Raw genomic sequence first — 18,828 nt, forward strand, 5'->3', positions numbered from 1 at the left:
CGCTGGCAATTGCACATTTTTGTCCTTGAAGGTTTTGCATTCTCCAGACCAGGAGAAGCTTATCTGTCCTTTTATCTCCGTTAGACTTGATTGCAATGGTCTTCTGACTGGATTAAAATAACATCTCTAAAGGGCTAATCGTTTATTGAAATAAACATAGATTAAGTTGATAATCAATTAGTTATGGATTAATCAATGCACCTCAAACTGAACTGTCTTATGAGTAGTAAAAGGATAACCTAGCACAGGGACCTTGAGCTGGATATCAAGGATATCCAATAAACGATCAAACAGCTTTACATCGACGATCCCGCTCAACTATTTATACCTCAGACAACTTTTACCGAGCACAAAGTAAGCATGGCGAGCCCCCCCGAAGGCAAACACCGCGTTGGAGCAGATTGAGCGTCAAGAGGAGGAACATGAAATATCGCCTGGCAGGAGGCACGGAGGGTTGGGGGCGGAGGGAGCATCTGTAGTTATTTTGACGAGCTCTCATGTCAGTCATGCCACAGAAAGTATTCCTGACGCATCAGTCAAAACGTCAGACTTTTTGATCGACGGACCGCCGCGCTGCCGTGGGGGGGGGGGGGGGGGTGTAAATAAATAAATAAATCTGCGTCTTCATCTCACGTTGGCGGTTTGGGATGTCGCTAAAACTCTCATTTTCGTTTAATAAATCTACTACTAAGCTTCTTAGTCATCTCTGAATCCTTATCGCCGCAACGCGATGAGAGATACGGTTGGCGTCTGAGGCGTGTAATCCCAAGGGCGCATCGATGCCAACGCGACACGGACTTTGGCGGTTTCTCGCCGTCGTTTTGCATGCTGCGGCATGGGAATGCGGTGATGGGGTCGGTATAATGCACGCAGACTTGACTTTTACCTCATAAGCATTATTTCATGCCTGGAGTGATGTAGTGACTCATGAGTTACATAACAGTTGGAGGAGGAAGGGAAGGAGATTTGGTTGGGCTGAGTAGCGCTCATTAAAAAATGATCAGGGGATTGCAATTTTTTTTTGTGTGTTCGCTCAGTAGAGAGATAAAAACACGCTTGCACGCTCACGCATACGCACGTACGCGTTCATTCACACACTCTCAGACACTCTCACAGGCCCTCTCACTTAAACACACGCTCAGCCCCCCCCCGTGCACAAGCTCGGTTCTCTCGCACGCGCACAAATATGCATGCACACACACAAACATCCTTTTGCCCCCTGATATGTCATCTCAATGCTTTTCCACAGAAGACATTCATACCGAACCGGTCAGGACATTGAGAACTGCGGGACCTGCAGGGACTGCGCGTGCATCATCTACAGGTATGGGAATGCAAGGTTTAAGTGACACAATTCTGATTACCGGTATTTGTTTTTTGCTCTCAAGTGTCAAATTTCGGATATGCGTCATGATCCCATAGACAGAAAAAAACCCCAAACCAAAACATGGATATCTTCAGATCAGATTCAGGCCACCTGCAAATGTGGATAAAAATCCAAAATTTAAAGAATATCTGTTCTTTGGGGTGCTGGAACGGATTAATGGCATTATAATTCATTTCGATAGGGAAAATGTATTCGGTCCTTGGTCAGATAAATAATTAAAGGCCCTTTGTGCATGCAGGTTGTTTCATGCAATATATGGGATATGTATGACTGGACATGGACAAGAAACAGTCAGTCGCCCCCAAAATAAAAATCGGACACACACATTCAGTTGAAACTCCGCACTTGGACCTGCAGTGTAAAAATCAACCTCCGTGTGGTTATTTGCTGCGTCGCTCGTATTACACGTTCAGGCAACGAGAGCACATTGCGTGTCTCGGCGCGCAGTTATTGTGCATCGCGCTGTCATTGCGGATCACATCACGTTTGGGGAATTTGGTCGTATGGTTTCATTGCCGCGACGGGCGCGGAGTCGCTTCTCCGCGTTACAGCGCGCTTGAGTATCCGTGGTGAAACCTGCAACGTACCGTGCGGAATTATAATTTAATGAAAGGAAAATGCTGCTAAGTGGCATACTCGCCTTATAAACGGGTAGGAAAATGGTTGACAAGCCAGGACGGTTCTGGGAGAAAATCTTTTGGACAGATAAGGCAAAAGTGGGGCATTTTAATTAGCATGGAGGAAGCTCGGTTATGATCTGGGGCTGCTTTGCCACATCCAGCACAGGATGTCTTGAATCTTTGCAAGGTGCAGTAAAATGTCTAAACTCTCAAAGACATTCTGGAGCAAAACGCCCAGAGTCAGGAAGCTTGCTCATGCGTCCTGTAATGCAGTGGTCCCCAACCACCGCGGCATTTGCTACCTGGCCAAAAATCTGCGGTCTTTCTTTGTTTCTTTTTGTAGCGGAGCATGTAGGTCCTAATTGTGAATGTCCGTCGTCATCCAAAATACTTTCCGCCCGTTTCGCAATAACTTTCAGATCAGGAATATACAACAGCTATTTTTGTTGGAGCCTTTCTGTTTAACAACCAAACCAAAATAGGGTTATTAGTGCGGGACCAAGCAGTGCAGGGGAAAGAGAGCCGACGCACACATGACTAGCAGCAACAAATCTCATTTTGATTGCGACTCAGGTGATTTAGGCTTTCACCTCGACATCTCAGAGCGGAAACATGCCAGGCAAACAATGTCATACCTCTTCGGCAACCAAAACATAATGAACAGCTCCGGGTTGGTCATCCATCCTCTTAAGTGAGAGTCTGGGGGAAGGTGGCAGGTACACGAGTTGGACTGATGGCGTAACGCAATTAGATTTAGAGGCGCGCTCATCGCCTCATTATCCAGGCGGGCTAAAAGAAATGGTTCCCATGGCTATGCGAGATCATTGACATTAGTCTGATTGGCAAACAAATGCAATCATTCCCCAAGTCAACCTACTACATGAGCACAATATTGTTCGGGATCTACGCAGTGATTTGTTTGTGTCCCCAACCTATTTTTGTGCCACGGACACGTTTCACGTCATGCAATGGTATGACGATCCGGCATTAAGAAATAGAAAAATGTACGATTATGCTGAATATAATTGCTGTAATTACTGGGATACTTGGACTTTAACAAACTGGTTCCATCTCAGGGGAATGTGAAACACTGATTATTAAAAAGGAAAATATCATGTCAATGATGTACTATATAAAAATTATAAAACTAAATAGTAAAAATGAAATTTTACTCATCTACTGTCTATGACTCAGTAATCTGTTTACTTGTGCTGCTGCACCATTTGTGTTCAGATATCGGTTCCTTACAACGTGACAACACAGCCACACAGATGCCATTCATTTGCCTTTCACATTAAGTGGTATTTAAGATAGTGGACATAAAAGAGTGATTAAAAGATTGTGATATTCCCCCCCTGTAATTCTCTTTGTTTTACGTTTAGTTTGACAGTAAATTTCTATTGGGAGTGGTGTAAGACTACTTGAAGCCTCTTTTTTTCCCCAGCTTATGTTTCACTGATGTGATAAGTTCAGTGCCACCACACAGGGCTCGTATCTCAAATTTTTGCTCACAAGTCAAAGTCAAAGGCATCATCCGAACGCCGATTTGCGATACATTGCCAATGCCAGCTTGACGTCATTGAAATTAATGTCACGTTTCACATGATTGTGTTGTCACTGCCTAGTGTGGAGCGTCCGTGTAAATACAGCCATATTAGATAGGCAACTCTAAAATATATCGATTTTTTTCCATTATAACCACAAATATACTCCAGCTTTCCAAATTTGACACTCAGTGTGGGGTTAAAAGAATGGAGTTCATCGAAAGAGTCAAAGGAGTAGTCGAGAGCTCTCAGCTTGAAAGTAAATTGACATTCATCCAGGCAGATAGAACCAATACAGAGCAGGAGCACCCACTTTTTAGGAAGTGATCATGCACGCACGCGGATTGAAATGATTCGGGGGCATTTCTTGCCCTCCCTTAATCAGACATTAGTCATCATCGACACACCACACTTTCACGGATCAGATGAGACGATTGCGCCGGGTCGTCTCGTCCGTCAAGCCTCCTGCTAATGCATGATGGGGTGGATTGTCTGCTTGGCCAAGACGATGGGGGAAGAAAAAAGCAGAGTGGTAGTTGGGGGATGGGGGGGGGGGGTGGTAAATGAGCAGTGTGATGGAGAAGCCGTATCATCTGACAGGACAGATTCCATCAATCCCCCCCCCCCCCCCAAAAAAAAGAAGAAGAGGAGCTTGAGCACATTACATCAGTGGAGATGAAACGCTCCCATAGAAGGAGGGGAAAAAAAGAGTTTGGAGGAATGCGAGTGATTTCAGACCAGAATGTTGCCTTCACCCCGGTTTGACCCAGCCGGAACATCAAATGCAACACAACTTTTTTTGAAAGCTCCCGAAAAACATCAATCCTTTCACTATCTTTACGGCTTATCCTTCGTGAGCTTTGGAAACAAAGTTCAGCAACCATTTTGCATCCTGGACAGGCCGTGCCTTCCTTATTTATACAAAAGCAGCAGTTTGGGATTAAAAAAAATAATAATAAAATATACAGTGGTCACTTGACTTTACTTCGTTTCATCAATCAGTTTACTTACTCGCTGGAACAAAGTATCGGCGCAGGTAGTGTGACTCGATAGTACCGTACGTCTCCCCATGATGCATTGTGTTGAAGTGTGTGTGTGGCTTTGTTCTCTCAACTTCTTTCCAGGGCAGAACTTATGTAAACCGCTGATGCCACTTTGCATGCAAATGCAACTGGCAACAGAACATTACATTTTGAACACTTTGTACCGGGGGGAGAAGGAATCCCTCGCTACGTAATTGAACATTTGATTCGTTCAGGCTTCGAAAAAATAAATAAATAAAAGCGTCTTATTACGGCGAGAATAATGCACGGCACGTCCGACACTATTTATCGGGCATCGGTGGCGCATTAATCGCGTATTAATATGTAGAATCCGATCGTGTGACCATGCAGGAGAGTTAATTAGCACCGCCCCCCCCACCACCACCACCCCCTCGGTGTCATCATTCTTGTTACTAATGGCCCAACGTGAGAGTAAAGTGGAGCCTAACAAGGAGCTGTTGTGCTTAATCCCTGTGGAGTGCGGCCTAATCAGATCTGCACTCTGCTGCTTTATCTCTGCTCCTCCTCACTCGGTTGCTCCATCACGCATTTGGCTGGGGGGGAGATTCCAACAAGCGAACCGCTTGCACGTCGATCCGACGTTTGCGGCCAAAGTCAAAGTCCAGCCGGTGTTTAGCCTTTTTTTCCACAGGTAATCCGTCATCGCCCGCGCTGAGAGGTAGATAATTGAGAAAAGGCTTCAGCGGGGGCGATTCCAGAACAGTTTTTTTTTTTTTGTTGAAATCACAACACACGCTGCACAAATAAACCGCCCACGACGTTAAGTCAAAGCTAACAACTTGACTGCTCACGCTGTACAAGCGGGCATTGTGGGTCGGTAGCGACTATTCCGCATAAATCCCGACGGTGATGGTCATGCACACTTAAAAAATTTTTTTTTAAATAAATAAAAACCCGAATTTTGGATATAAAAGTCCGAAAGAAAAATCTAAACTGGTGCGACTGGGCTGAGTTTTTAAACGTGGCCTGGGAGATGTCGCCGCGCGGATGAAAATGCGCCCTGTGAATCTGAACACACCCGTCGAGAAAGAAGAAAACTAAATAGATTCAAAACGGTACATAAGTCCACAAACACGGATGATGATGATGACACGTCCGGCGATAAGCGAGCGTGCCATTTTGGGCCTCGCGCTGACAGTCTTACGCCACTGCGCAAATTAAGTTCATTGCCTCAGTGCACTGCATGTCCCAAACGGAAGATAACGCGTATTGACTTTTTGTTTTTGTTACATCATGAAACAAAACTGTCTGCCCTCGGTTTAAGGGTCTATTTTGCACGCGTAGATACAAGATGGACTGTTCTGGCCCCAGATCCGACTCCTTCGTCCAAGTGCAACGACGGCGAGACGATTTTCGTACCGTTTCAGTTGCGCGCTGTCATTTACAGTGTCTGATTCTCAATATTGTCATTTGTCCACACCGCCATTTGCAGGCGATCAGATTGCATTCCTCCACATACCCATAACCTGTATTCCATTGGGTTGCCGTGGTAACTCTATTCATTGTCGTTATGATTGTGGTAAAGGCCTTCTAAACCAGCGGTGTCAAACATACGGCCCGCGGGCCAGAATCGGCCCCCAATGAGGTTCGATCTGGCCCGCTGGATAATTTAAAAGTGAAAAAAATGCATTAAAGACACAGAATGAATATTTTAAATAAAATGCAATTCGTGGATTATCCACTAGGGGGCAAATTGTTTTGATCACAGTAGAAGACAACATTGTTTTGATCGGGGAAGAAAACAGCAGTCTCAGTCTGTCACCACCCAACGCAGCAAATGATATGAAAGCGCCAATCAATGCTTCTTGAGACCAAAACAAAGGAAAAAGATGATATTATGGTGATTCATAGCACAGTATCGTATAATGTTAATGGTTCGGCCCACTTGACATCTACCGAGTCCGTATGTGGCCCACAATGTGAAATGAGTTTGACACCCCTGTTCTAAACACTTGACACGACCAGTTGCTCCACCGCTCGGCTCCGCTGTACCTCACTTCAAAAGTCTCATTTCTGGTTTTTATTGAGAAACTATTCCTTGTCTTTGTGCAACCGAAGTTCGAAGTCGACAGGTCTTCTCAGCCTCTCACGCGTACTCGGGAACAAGTTCCGAAGCGTGTGTCTAATTTGTCAAGTGCAGCTCTGATAAGCATATGCGTGCCAGGCACAGCAGCGCTACGCCAGAGGACTCCTTCACCGGGGCCTTCCAACACACGTAGGACCGGAGCTTTTTTTGACTCACGCGAAATCGACGGGGAGTGATGTCGATGAACATTTTGTGACAGCGCCTACAGTAGCGACTCATCTCCCCGCCACTCTTACCGCACACCCGTCATGAGTCAGCGCTTCCTGACGCACATCCGCACTGACACGACATTCCTTCCTCGCACGCTGCCCTTCGATTGCCGTCGACCAGAAAAGGCAGTTTGAGGAAGCGCGGCCGGGAAATTGGGTTAACTCTCCAGAGCTCAACTTTTTTCCTCTCTACACGCAGTCTTCTATTCACCGTACCCTCTTCTCAGATAACTAACGGAGTCAAATACTCGGGCGCCGTTAAAACCTAATTACATCGGCTTCCGGGCTTTAAAAAGTAATAATGAAGTGGGGAGGGATGACACCTGGGTCGAGGATGGACGGATGGATCTGACAAAGTGCTTTATCGATACGTCAATGACTGAAAGTAAGAATGACTGACAGATGGAGAGTGTGGCACTTTGAATGGACGACGGGCGAACGGATGGCCGAAGAGGGCGATCGTCAGGTTGATTGCGTCTCTCCGCTTCCGAGCGCTCTGCGCTTCTTGCATCACCATTCATTCACTTCGCAAAGTGGCCCAGGGAGGCGTTTCAGGCATCAACCGCTCTCCACCGTTGTTACAACATTTTGCCCGGAGCTGCTGACAGCTCCCTCATTGTCTGAGATTCATCCAGGGAACGCCGCATTTCACACAACGCAAAGGAGCGGACCGTCCCCGTCCAATAGATAGCTTTCGGTCTCGCATCCTTCACACACCAAATGCGCTTTCGACTTCTTGCGCCTTCGCTATAAGTCTATTTCACACCCAAAGGGTGCGGTGGGAGGGGGGAGGAGAGAGGATCCAAAGCCCCGTCTGCTGGAACGGGAGCAGCATGTGAGGGGAGAGGAGAAGGCAGCTACCTGCGGTTTGCCCGCCTTCCATCAAAGCCAAAAGGAAACGGGAACACGAGGCAAGCTTTATTCAGGGGAAGCCCACACGTGCGCTATAAATAACGGGCATGCAAATGAGCGGCAGCCCGTCCAAAGGAAAATCTGCGCGTCAGTTGACGGCGCATTTAGACAAGCGCAAGCAAATTACGAGATGAAGCCATCCCCCGTGTTCACGGTCACCGGGATATTTCGGAAGCACAATCCCGCCTCGGGCCGTTCATTAAACATTGACAATCCTCTGACATTACCATAACCGCCAGTGAAAAGAGCCCACTTCCTGGGAGATAAGATGAATTCCCAAGAAAGTAGCAAGGTTAAAAGGGAGGAGGAGACGGCGAACGCGTTTCTGTATTTGAAGAGGCAATGAAGCGAAGCGAATAGAACTGATATGAATTTTAAGAGGCAACTCTTTCGGGGACCGACCGGCTCTCTTTTCGAAGAATGACATTCATATTTCAATATTATGCAAATCGCCGGGTACGTCCAATGCAAACACGCGGCATCGGTGTCGAAAGTTGGAGTTGATAAATGAGAGAGCTGGTTTCTTATCGTCTGCAATCAATCTACCGTTTTTTTTTTGCAGTGTCATCGTGGGATGTGATTTTTTATATATATATATATATATATATTTTTTTTTTTTTACGAATACTGTATATGCGCACTTCATGAGGTAAAATAGAATGCCGCCGGATAGACGGTGACGCCATCGATTGTTTTGTGTCAAACTGTTGGCAGGTGGCACAATCAATTGTTGATGACGCGCAGGGGGCGATAGGTTGTCCGGCCAAACTTGTTGATGGGGAGCGCAATTGGTTCTGTGAACTCGTTCACGCGGGTGGATCGTTTCGGCAAATTTGCAGGCAGGCTATCGGATCGTTTGTTTTGCAAACGTTTTTTTTTCTTTTCCTGCGGGGGATGTTGTCAGTGAGGGAGGTGTGATAACTGATGCAGTTGATTGTTTGCCACCAAGTTAGCGTCATGGTAAGGGTGATACGTTCGAGACAGTTACGGTAGTCAGCGTGATAAGTTCGTTCCGGGGAGAATTGTTGACATCGGTCCAATAGGTTGTTTGGTGCGAGGCTGTCAATCGTTTTTGCGATAGGTTGTTTGATGGGACGGTGCAATCGGGCGCTCGGTGAACTTGTCGAGGGGGTTGCGTTTGTTACTTTTCTGTCAATTTGCTGGCGGGAGGGTTCCATCCGGTGATCTGTACGGAATTGTTGACGGTGGAACGTTGTCGACAGATGTGTAATCTATCTCTAAGATTTGTTGTTTGCCATGAAGTCATTCTTGACAGCAGTGCGATTGGTTGCTAGGTAGAGGGGTTGAGATGCGGAAAGTGGGGTTAACTACAATGAAATGTCGGATTTGCATCCAAAAGGGGAAATTTGGCAGTGGGGTTAAAGTTGAATAATTCCGATCCAGTGACATTGCTGCGCTTTCCGTGCCTAAATGTGGTGCGATAAACTGAAGTGGCGGAAAAGAGATTTCAATTCCTTCCTGCGTCCATACATACATGCTAGTTGCTACATTACGCGCAATGAAAATAAAAGGCTCTTTAGTTGAGCATCCTGTGGCCGACCGACCCACCTTTCGATTAACAAGGTTAAGTCCCCGCAGCCGCTCGACACGGAGGCAATCTTTGGGATTTGTTTTGCTCTTTCAAACACGCCGTCTGTCTATATCGGACGGGACATTGATCATCCGACAACTACGCATGGCCTCCTCCGACCAATAACACGCGGAGGCGGCCGAGTGAAGACGAGATAAATAGAAAGGGATAGAAACCCAACACCTACAAGCTGCTGCGCTTTCAGTATAAATGAATGTGAGAGACGTATTTTCACTCTCTGAAGAAAGATTTGTCAGATTCTTGACTTTGACCTTTCTCTAACGACTCTGTCAGAGCTTCCAGACCTGCTGCTTTGTGTGTGTGCGTGCGTGCGTGCGCTGCACCAAGGATGAGGCGGATAATGGAGAAGCGGTGTGTGTGTGTGCGAGCAACGTGTAAAAGGGCAGGCCAGGCAGTTCTTCTGCAGTAATCCATCTTCACTTCAGGGCTGAGCCGCCGCGCAACAGGCGCCTCGCAGGGGACGAGGATATGCACCCAAGGCGTCGGCCTCGTTCTGAACTGCGAGGGTGAAATCAACCAGCAGCCGTCGGGGGATTTGACGGGCCAGAGGGAGGGGGGGGGGGGGGCATGACTTGTTCGACGTACAAAGCACAATGAGAGAAGAGTGGGCACGAAAAAAGACTTGGTTGCGGTGAAATGGTTTTGTTTGAATGACAGTAGACATACAAGTTGAATTGAAACTAACTTTGGCTTCCAACACAGGGCAAAGAATAAGTCAAATCGACCAAGCTGCTTTTCGATTTGTTCCTACTTGCAATATGTTAAGTGTGTTGGGAAAAATTTGTGTGCTTAAAACTCATTCACTCCCAGAGACGTTTTTAAACGTCTTTTCAGACCTGGTCCACAATTGGCTGGTACTGAAAGAGTTAATTTCATGAAACCCTGACCGTGGATGTTATGATAAACAATGACAACTCGGCCTAGTATGCAGTTTGCCAAGATGTGGAAGTAATAACTGTTAATTCAAGTCGTCTAGATATCGCGATTGTGATGACGGGGTCAATAGTAGCTCAGTAGTACCAACGTATGTTAAGGTGGATTAATTTGAATGCGTGGAACTGGCCGTAAGACGAAAGTCATTCATGTTACCACGGAATCACGTTGCTCAAACTGCGGTGGCCACGTAGCTCCGCCCGGGCGTGGTTCTTTGTCTTATACGTGCGTTTGCAGGATCGCTTGTGCGAGCGAGGCTGATGAAAGCACAACGACAATGTAGTAACTCTACAGTTTCATCAACCGTTAAATCCTTTTCGTCCGACGGGGACTCTAAATAAAACAGTGACCGGTGTTGAGCACACTTGAAAAATCTCCGCTGCCGGGCAAACGACTATAAATCCAATCTATCCCGGTGAGGTTACAATAATCCTTTCACAAAATGGTGCAGCCGCCATGTCCTGTGTTTGTTTTATGTGACAGATGTACTGCCGGGCGTGAAAACGTGAGCGGCCAAGAGGTGCGAGGGGAGGGAGGACGAAAAAAAGAAAATAAAAGGGAGCGCTTGTTTTGTCGTAATCACAGAGCTCCCAACTGGCGGCGACGCTGGGAGCCAGATGGTGCCCATCACCGTGAGGAGGTGGGACGGGGGGGGGGGCGAGGGGGGCACTGCCTCATGTGGATGATGTGTCATATAAATACTAATCACGCTTGAAACCCGCCCACGGCTAAACGAGATCCCGAAAGCTCATCTACTCGCACCCGCTCACTCCTGACGCTCGACAGTGGTGGGAAACAAGTACAAATACTTCATTAATGTAACTAAGTAGATTTCTCTTTCACTGAATTTTCACTGTCAATCCTTACATTTGAAAACAGATACCTGTAGTCTGGACTCCTCATTGTGTTGTTTTTAAAAAAAAAAGGTTGCGATTCACTTGCGAAATGCAAAAAGAAAATTATATTTTTACTAATTTGCAGAGTGTACTAGATTTTTATACATTTTTATTTGAACCCTTTCAGAGACAGAGGTACAGTGGACAGTTTATCATGTAATGAGGTTACAAGGGGCATGAAAGGGTTAAGGAGGCATCTATTTGAGAGGAGGCCTTCATTTCATTCCCTTGATTGAGGCTGAAAATTGAAAGTACAACAATGACAAAAAAATAAAAATAATAATAATAATAACTTCTTTACAATGCGATTTCCTTCATGTCTGGTTTTCTCCCCGTCTATTCTCGGCCGCGTGACACAGCGGCTCCCCTCGAGCGCCATTGAAACACTCAGCTGTCAAATCTTTCCCATTTAAGCAGTGATCAGTCAATACCTCAATAATGCACGCGCCGCATCATTTAGCAGCCATTTTATCATCCTCATACCCGCGCCATGCAAAAAATAAACAGACCCCAGTCGGAGAACGCGCAGCGTTTCCATCACAGCAACGCGGGGATAAATCACTTCAGTGGGCGCCTGCTGGCTTGACTTGTTAGGACAGACTGTGTCAGCACACCTCAACGCATATGTTGCACTAAATTTGTCCCACAACAGACCGACGGCCGAGAGGCTGAAATAGTAGATTTCGCTCCGGTTTCCTCAATAGCAGCAATCCTGGCAAGGAGCGACACTTCAATGCCTTCGTACACACATACAAAATCTCACACTTTCGCTCTCTTCCTGCCAGATTTGTTAAAGTTACATCCCGTGTAAGATTCTATCCACTTGCACCGTAATGACTGCACTTGAAAATGCAGGTATAATGCAGACTGCATTGCTCATTGAAAACCAGCAAGGTATCCGAGAAGCGCTACAAAAACGTGGCAGGCGGCGAGCTAACGGTGCACTTTGGGGTTGCGGGTGGAAATATTCCCTGGGAGTGCAACCAAACAAGCCAGACCTGAAATAATAATTGCTAATATGAGACTGGCCAGGAAAGGGAACATCAAATGAATGCTAACGTGACACCGGAATGTTTATATCAGTGGTCACCACCAAATAGCCCCTCAGGCTACTTGGAGAGTCGGCACTTGTAAATTGAAGCCGATTTACACGGTACAGGAAAAGTGAACCAATCTCTTTTTTTTCCGTCAATGGACACTACAGCTTCTCGTATACCTTCACAACTTAGCTCCTGGCAGACGTGTGCACATTTTGAGCATGACATCTCTGATCCACTGGTGAAAGGACACATGGATTTGCTCCTCTTTCATTGATAGCTGCTTCAAACTTCACGACGTGTGCTGGAATATGGTTATGATTGCTCGACTGTCAATGTTTTAGGTTACATGTCGTGTTAAATTCCCATAGTTCGCTGTTGTGAAAGCGCTATATAAATAAAGATGTACTGTATTTTACATAAATGCTAATTGCTAGCATGTCAAGGCGCATTCCGACGAATGTTAGCATTAAGATGGCGGGGTTATTTTTCGATAGTTGTTTGGTTGCTTGACATACACGACGTTTAATTGTTTTTGTTTTATGTTTAGTTTGACAGAAACCTCTACTGGGAATGGCACGACACAGCTTGAGGCCCAAAGACGGCTCTTATCTTGAAAAACTTGAACGTGGGATCACTTGTGTCTCAAGGCACCATTGAGCGCCCAAAATGCAGTTCCTGAAACGTTTGGCTTTGCCAGATATCTCCAAGCGCTCTCATCTTTTAACATCCCGGTTAGCTGTTTGTCCAAACTCGAGCTTTGTCGGGTGATCTTCGCCGCCACTCGTTCCCGCGTGACACAATTCACTAAACGGGTCGCCCCGAGCAGTCGGCGACAGATGCCTGGCGCGTCAGCTGGGACGCCTCCCAAAGTAAACCAAAGCGGTGAGCGGGAATTTGAGGGGGAACAGATCCCCCCATGGAGCGGCTGGATCGCAGCTGCCAGTCTCGCTTTTGGCTGCTGTCGTCGTGTATTGGACCTTGGCTCATTTATACACTTTGCACAGCATCCACCCCCGCGCAAATAGAGTACACAGAATAATCGAGGACAGGACCACAATGGCGGGTTTTCAGCTGGAACTCCCGACTGCGTTTATTTCCTTACGTTTCCTCGGCAATCAATCATCCTTTCGCTTGTTCTTTGCAAAGCTATTTGACGCGGCGCCTGATCTTTAACCCGCACCATTATTCATCCGCTGTCAGTAAACAACTTTTTTTTTTGTTTGGGTCCTATTTATTCATCGACACTTCAGTGTCAGTGTGTCTGTGCTTGCTCTGAAAACATTCCAGAAAGGGTCTCGAAGTTGCTAATAAGGTCATAGGCGATATACAGATATATAGTAAATACTTGGATACAACCCTGAGGTGGCAAAAATACTCACACTGTACTCAAGTAGCAGCGCAGATACTGAAGAGAAATAGAGCAACGGCAGAATAATCAAGAATTGACAGTATGTCCGCAGCAAAACAAAACAGCCAGATGGTTTTTAGGCTATCGCAAGACAATGCAAGCAGCACAAATTATTTTTGTAGCCAGCAACATATCAAAATTCTCTTAAATAGTGCCATGGATGGGGAATATCTTGCTTCTCCCAATACGTTGTGTACTCCCTGGTAAACATTCCTCCATATTGCTGCTCTCCCCTTGTTTCTGTCTTGTGATGCTTTTTGGCTCGGTGTCAATATTTGCGGAGGATGGAAAAAAAATAAGCCTATTTTGAAGTAAGGAATCTTCAAATGTAAGGAGCAAAAATTCATCAATCGAGTAAACCACAGATACCAAAAAAAAAAAAAAAAAAATGCATTTGTGATCTACCACTGACGAAACCATGATGAAAAGACAATGAGACGGATGGACACAAAGGTTTTTGGATAGCACTCTGACACAAAGCCTGGACCTTCAACAACTGCTTGGACGGCCTCCAAATATTCTCAACAATAACGCATTGCTGTCTCAAGCCGTGATACGTTGCGGCGTAATACAATCCGACTGCGTTTAGCATCCGGCGATTAGCTGGAATTAAAAGATGAATTCCCCTCCTACCTTCGATGACTGGATGATGGGTTCCCGAGGGATTATTTATACGGGTGGAGGCCTTTCCCTTGTTCAGTCGCCTCGTCCTCTTATTCCGCCTCGTTGTTGCCGTTGCGTGTTCTGTTCTTCAAGTTTCACTTCATTTCAATTTTCTCCAATCCTCCGGGGGATTTGATCAGTGGCTCGATGCAACGGTGATGGTTTTGCTGTGAAAGAACATGAAAGCACCTCAGTGTTCATGGCAGGGTGATGCAGTCCCTTTTATTGCAGCAGGAATAACACCTGCTACACAAAGCACCCGCAACAAAAAATGCATCCAAAATACCATCGTGGAATGCGGGAAATTTTAGAACTTACAAAGGAATGGGAGAGATTAAGTGCAGTGAGCGCTAACCCATTCACGGTCCTCAATTTCACCTATTCTATTTTTTCTCCATGCAAACTACGTTCAGCCTTTCGTTGAAAAATGCCCCATTTGTGGTGTCGGTTCCTGTTCTGAAACACTAAGATGCTAAAAGATAGCGGCATCTCTCAACAGGAAAGTAGTCATTGGTGTCAAGGAAGTAGAGAGGCGCCTTGAGATGGGAGCTGAGGCTAAGCTCCTCTTTCGGCCTAACAGTACGGCAGTAATAATTATTCTTCACAGAGGATGAACAATAATAGATAATGTCTATCATATAAATGCTAATTGTTAGCATGTGCGCCGAAGGCATTTTACTTTTACAGGCAGAGCATTTGACCGTTTTACAATTCGAATGGATTAATCTGTAGATTACTTTTTATAAATTGTTCGATGGATTGGATAAAAAAAAACTACTTTTATCCACGAATTATAATACAGGGCAGTATTTCATATTCACTTACACAATATGTTCTGTTGAGATGCTGAAAGTCAAAAAAATTGGACAATTTAAAATATTAACTTTAACTGTGTTTTTTTTTTTTTAAATTAGTGTTTTTTGTATGATGATGTACTTTTATGGTGTCGCGGGCACCCGCAGTGGCTCCTCTTGTTGTATGCTGTCTTGAGAGGGAAGAAATTTAATCTGTGTATGTTGCACATACAGCACATTTGACAAAGTTGTACTTGATTTGACTTTTACTCCCTTACAAAAATGCTTGCATACTATTAAGCAATGCTGGATGGGTAATTTTACAAATGAGGTTAGGCTGGAATCCCCAATGACAATCATGTTGACAGATCATTTGATCCGCGGTGAACGCAAAGAGCTGGTGGAGGAACATTTCGAAAGGTGGAGGTATGCGCTGGAGAGGAGAGAAATCAAGAGTGAGACAGGGCATATGTGCTTGAACGAGAGGAGTGGAGGGGGAAGAATAAGGGCCCCCAGTGAGTTAAAAAAAAAATTAAAAAAAAGGTGTTGGGTTGTTGATTTCCAGCCTTGCGGGAATAAACCTGAGCATCCTCCACCAGGCCCTGCATCGCCTCAACGGTCGGAGTCCTTGTATTTATTTCCAGCATCTGCTGCTGCTGCCGTGTGATGAGAAACACTCGCTAACTAGGCCACCGCATAATAATAAGTGAGAATAGCAGCAAAGGAACGGTTTGAAAAAGAGAGAGAGAGAAAGAGAGAAAGAGAAAGTGGGTGCACAGCAGGAAGCAGCTCACCGCAAGCTGATATTGGTCACATGACTGAGCAACATCCAGTGGCCGTTATTTCCTGTCTTTTCAATCCATGAGTTTATGCTGTCTGAAGTGTTAGCGAGTATGCGCGCTGCAATGTTAGCTTTCTATGGTTGGTTACCTCTAATTTAATCATGCTGTAACAGATTGTCTTATCCAAGTTATTAACTTTCTGTTTTTTGTTAGCTTGATAGCAGTCTGAGCCGGTATTAACCAACATTTAGTAAACAAAGGACTCTCTGTGTGACCGACCGCTGCCTTAGCTTCTGGTGCTAGCTTCATTAGTCGCCCTATGCTTGACATTAGCAACACATGATGGTTAAAGTTTATTTTATGCATTTATTTATTTGTGTGTAGAATTCTACATTCTCTTTTTGTATCCAATCCCTTCAACTCGATAGGACTCCACGCCAATTGACCATTTTCAGCTGTTTGACGAGGAGCGCTGAGTGATAACGTAGACTGCTAGCTTAGCTTCGTGTGCTAGCAGGTTAGCGTCCATACGCTAAACCAATAGTAAGTAGTGATGAAATATGTCAAGCATATCGACATATTTGTCTCATTTTCCATGTGCAGCATACCGATTATCAAAAGATATTCAGATACTGTACGTATTAGATGTATTGGAATTCATCAATATGTCTGTAAGGGTCATTTTCTGTATTTGCATTTAATGGTCACATTACGCTCAGGGGATTGTTTTTCTTTCGCTGGAACTTAGACAAGGTGCAATGAATTTTCAACAATTTGAAATACCAATCACTGTTCAGACAAAAGCTCCAGGCTTCTGCCAGAGAGAAAAAAAAAGAAAATCGACTAGACTACACTTGTTTGGGGTTAATCAGTGACACTTTTAAATGGTGGCCTATTTAATGTGATCGGTGAATTCCGAACACTGCCACATCCCAGTTAAAAGATTTTAAGCACACTTGTGCAACTGCATTACTTCAGTTACTACTTCCTGTTGCAAAAATATTTTCATGAAAAATTCCATTTAATGCGGGCAGGTTCTTGGTGGTATTATGAACTGGGGTGTGTAGACTTTTTATATGCAACGCATCAACACTTGTGTGACTGACCAACAATGTTTTTATGCCACTCCAGCGTCGAACACGACTTTCGTCTTCAGGAAGGGCAGGTGGTCCGCACGTGGAAGGTGGGCGATCCTCCCGAGGGTTCGCCGCAGACTTCATCCCCTCCATCCAGCACGCCCAGCCAACAGGACTCCCCCCAGGCCGTGCGCCCCGTTGCACCCACCAAGAAGAACAGGAAAAAATGCTTCTGGTTCCTCTGAAAAAAAAAAAAAGGAGACTTTTGCAACTGCAATACTCCCGTGGACGGCTGATTTCATGAGCGACCCAGAGGACGATGACATGCCGATACACAAAAGGGGAAAAAAAACGGTGGGACGACGAAACAAAGGTTGAGATTTGAGCGCCTTTTTGTTGGGTGGTGACGACAAATTGACAATGCCCCGATGTGCTTTTAGAGCTCTCCAAAAAAAAAGGCCTCTTCAGCTTTGTTATGGCGCGGGACGGTCGCTTCAAGTGCAATATGACTAAGCAATGATGAGATGTCAAGAGGATGAAAACAGTTGATCGACACGACACACAAAAAGTTAGGGATAGTCGGATTTCAGGTGAAATGTCAGAACGAACCTAAAATGCACTAGAACATGTTGAGATGAACTTCATTTGACCTTCTCTTCATGCTTGATGGCACACGTCCAACTGCGGAGTGCTTCAGTAGTTTTTGAACAACTTGCTGTTCTCTAACCAGGAGCCGAAGTGCAAAATGACACGTTGACCAATTCATTTCCAAGAACGTCCACTTGCGGTCTTTGTCGCAACCTGCTGATGACACACGAAGCTCATGAATGTTGTCTCGGTCTCGTGATGACAACATTTGCATTTTGCCCTTCAACTGCGTGGTTAGAAAACAGCAAGTGGTGCTCAAAGTACACAAACACTTCAACATGCGCCGTCAAAATTTAGACAATGAAATTCACATATAAAGGTCATAGTGCATTAAAGTTTCATCCTGAAATTTCCGGAAAGAAAGCCCAACGTCCCCAATTTTCTTTGTGTATTAAAAAAAAAAAATCTATATATATACAGTCAAATATCTAAAAAAGAATTTGGAGTCATCATCATTATGGACTAATGAGGGTCAGAACACCAGCTTTTATATTCAGACATTGAATATATACCATCAAAGACTTGTATTTAAATATTTTAAAAAAAATATATATATATATATATATATATATATATATATATATACATCTTTTACTATTCGAATTGTGGGAGAAACCATTGTGCATTTCCAAATGAGCAATCACTCACTTTCCCTTGCCACACTCCACACGTTATAAGCAAAGTACATTTACATGAAAAAGTATATAAGAGGCTCCTGTGCACATTCTGCCATGTTATATTTCAGATATGGATTCATGCTCTATTAAAAAAAAAAAAAAGTATTTTACCACAGCTGCTCAGGGGTGTGGCCTCATTCTTTCACCCTTTGACGCTTGTAGCACAAGTACTGTATACGTACGTCGGCGTAGGTTACGAAAACCACGCGGCGTTAAATGTTTCACTCTGGACTCATTTTGGAAGACTTGATTTATCAGATTGGCGACTACTTTGCTGCATCAAAATGGAGAGTGAGGAGTCATAGTCTGCAGTGGAAAGGTTAGCTACATTTCTTGTTTTTTTTTGTTTTTTTGTTACTTTCACAATTATCACCTCCCACCCCCACCCCCAAAAAAATGTTCATGTTCATTGGGGGGTTTCGAAAAATATTCAAAACATGAATTAGGCGACAATGCTGTCACATGAATGATTTTATG

General features: G+C 44.9%; 2 protein-coding genes across 4 annotated transcripts in view; one reads left to right on the forward strand and one right to left on the reverse strand.

The window, feature by feature from the left end:
* LOC147191792 (BCL2/adenovirus E1B 19 kDa protein-interacting protein 3) overlaps positions 1-14,362 on the reverse strand; it is a 36,500-nt gene extending 22,138 nt beyond the window's left edge. Inside the window, exon 1 of the mRNA XM_086134793.1 lies at positions 14,345-14,362. The gene's annotated coding sequence lies outside the window, so the exon portion shown is untranslated. The remainder of the gene's footprint in view (positions 1-14,344) is intronic.
* The window catches only part of LOC147191793 (uncharacterized), a 31,473-nt gene extending 13,004 nt beyond the window's left edge, over positions 1-18,469 (forward strand). For 2 of the 3 annotated variants that reach the window (XM_086134783.1, XM_086134782.1), the window contains 2 exons: positions 1,250-1,324; positions 17,082-18,469. In XM_086134783.1, the coding sequence (XP_085990909.1) occupies positions 1,250-1,324; positions 17,082-17,271 (265 nt within the window). In that variant the 3' untranslated portion in view covers positions 17,272-18,469. The remainder of the gene's footprint in view (positions 1-1,249; positions 1,325-17,081) is intronic. The other variant, XM_086134784.1, reaches the window with a different exon arrangement.
* The last annotated feature ends 359 nt before the right edge of the window (positions 18,470-18,828 follow it).

This window comes from Hippocampus guttulatus, chromosome 17 (assembly GCF_054856545.1).
Source record: "Hippocampus guttulatus isolate MCC_2025c chromosome 17, RoL_Hgut_1.0, whole genome shotgun sequence".
NCBI lineage: Eukaryota > Metazoa > Chordata > Actinopteri > Syngnathiformes > Syngnathidae > Hippocampus > Hippocampus guttulatus.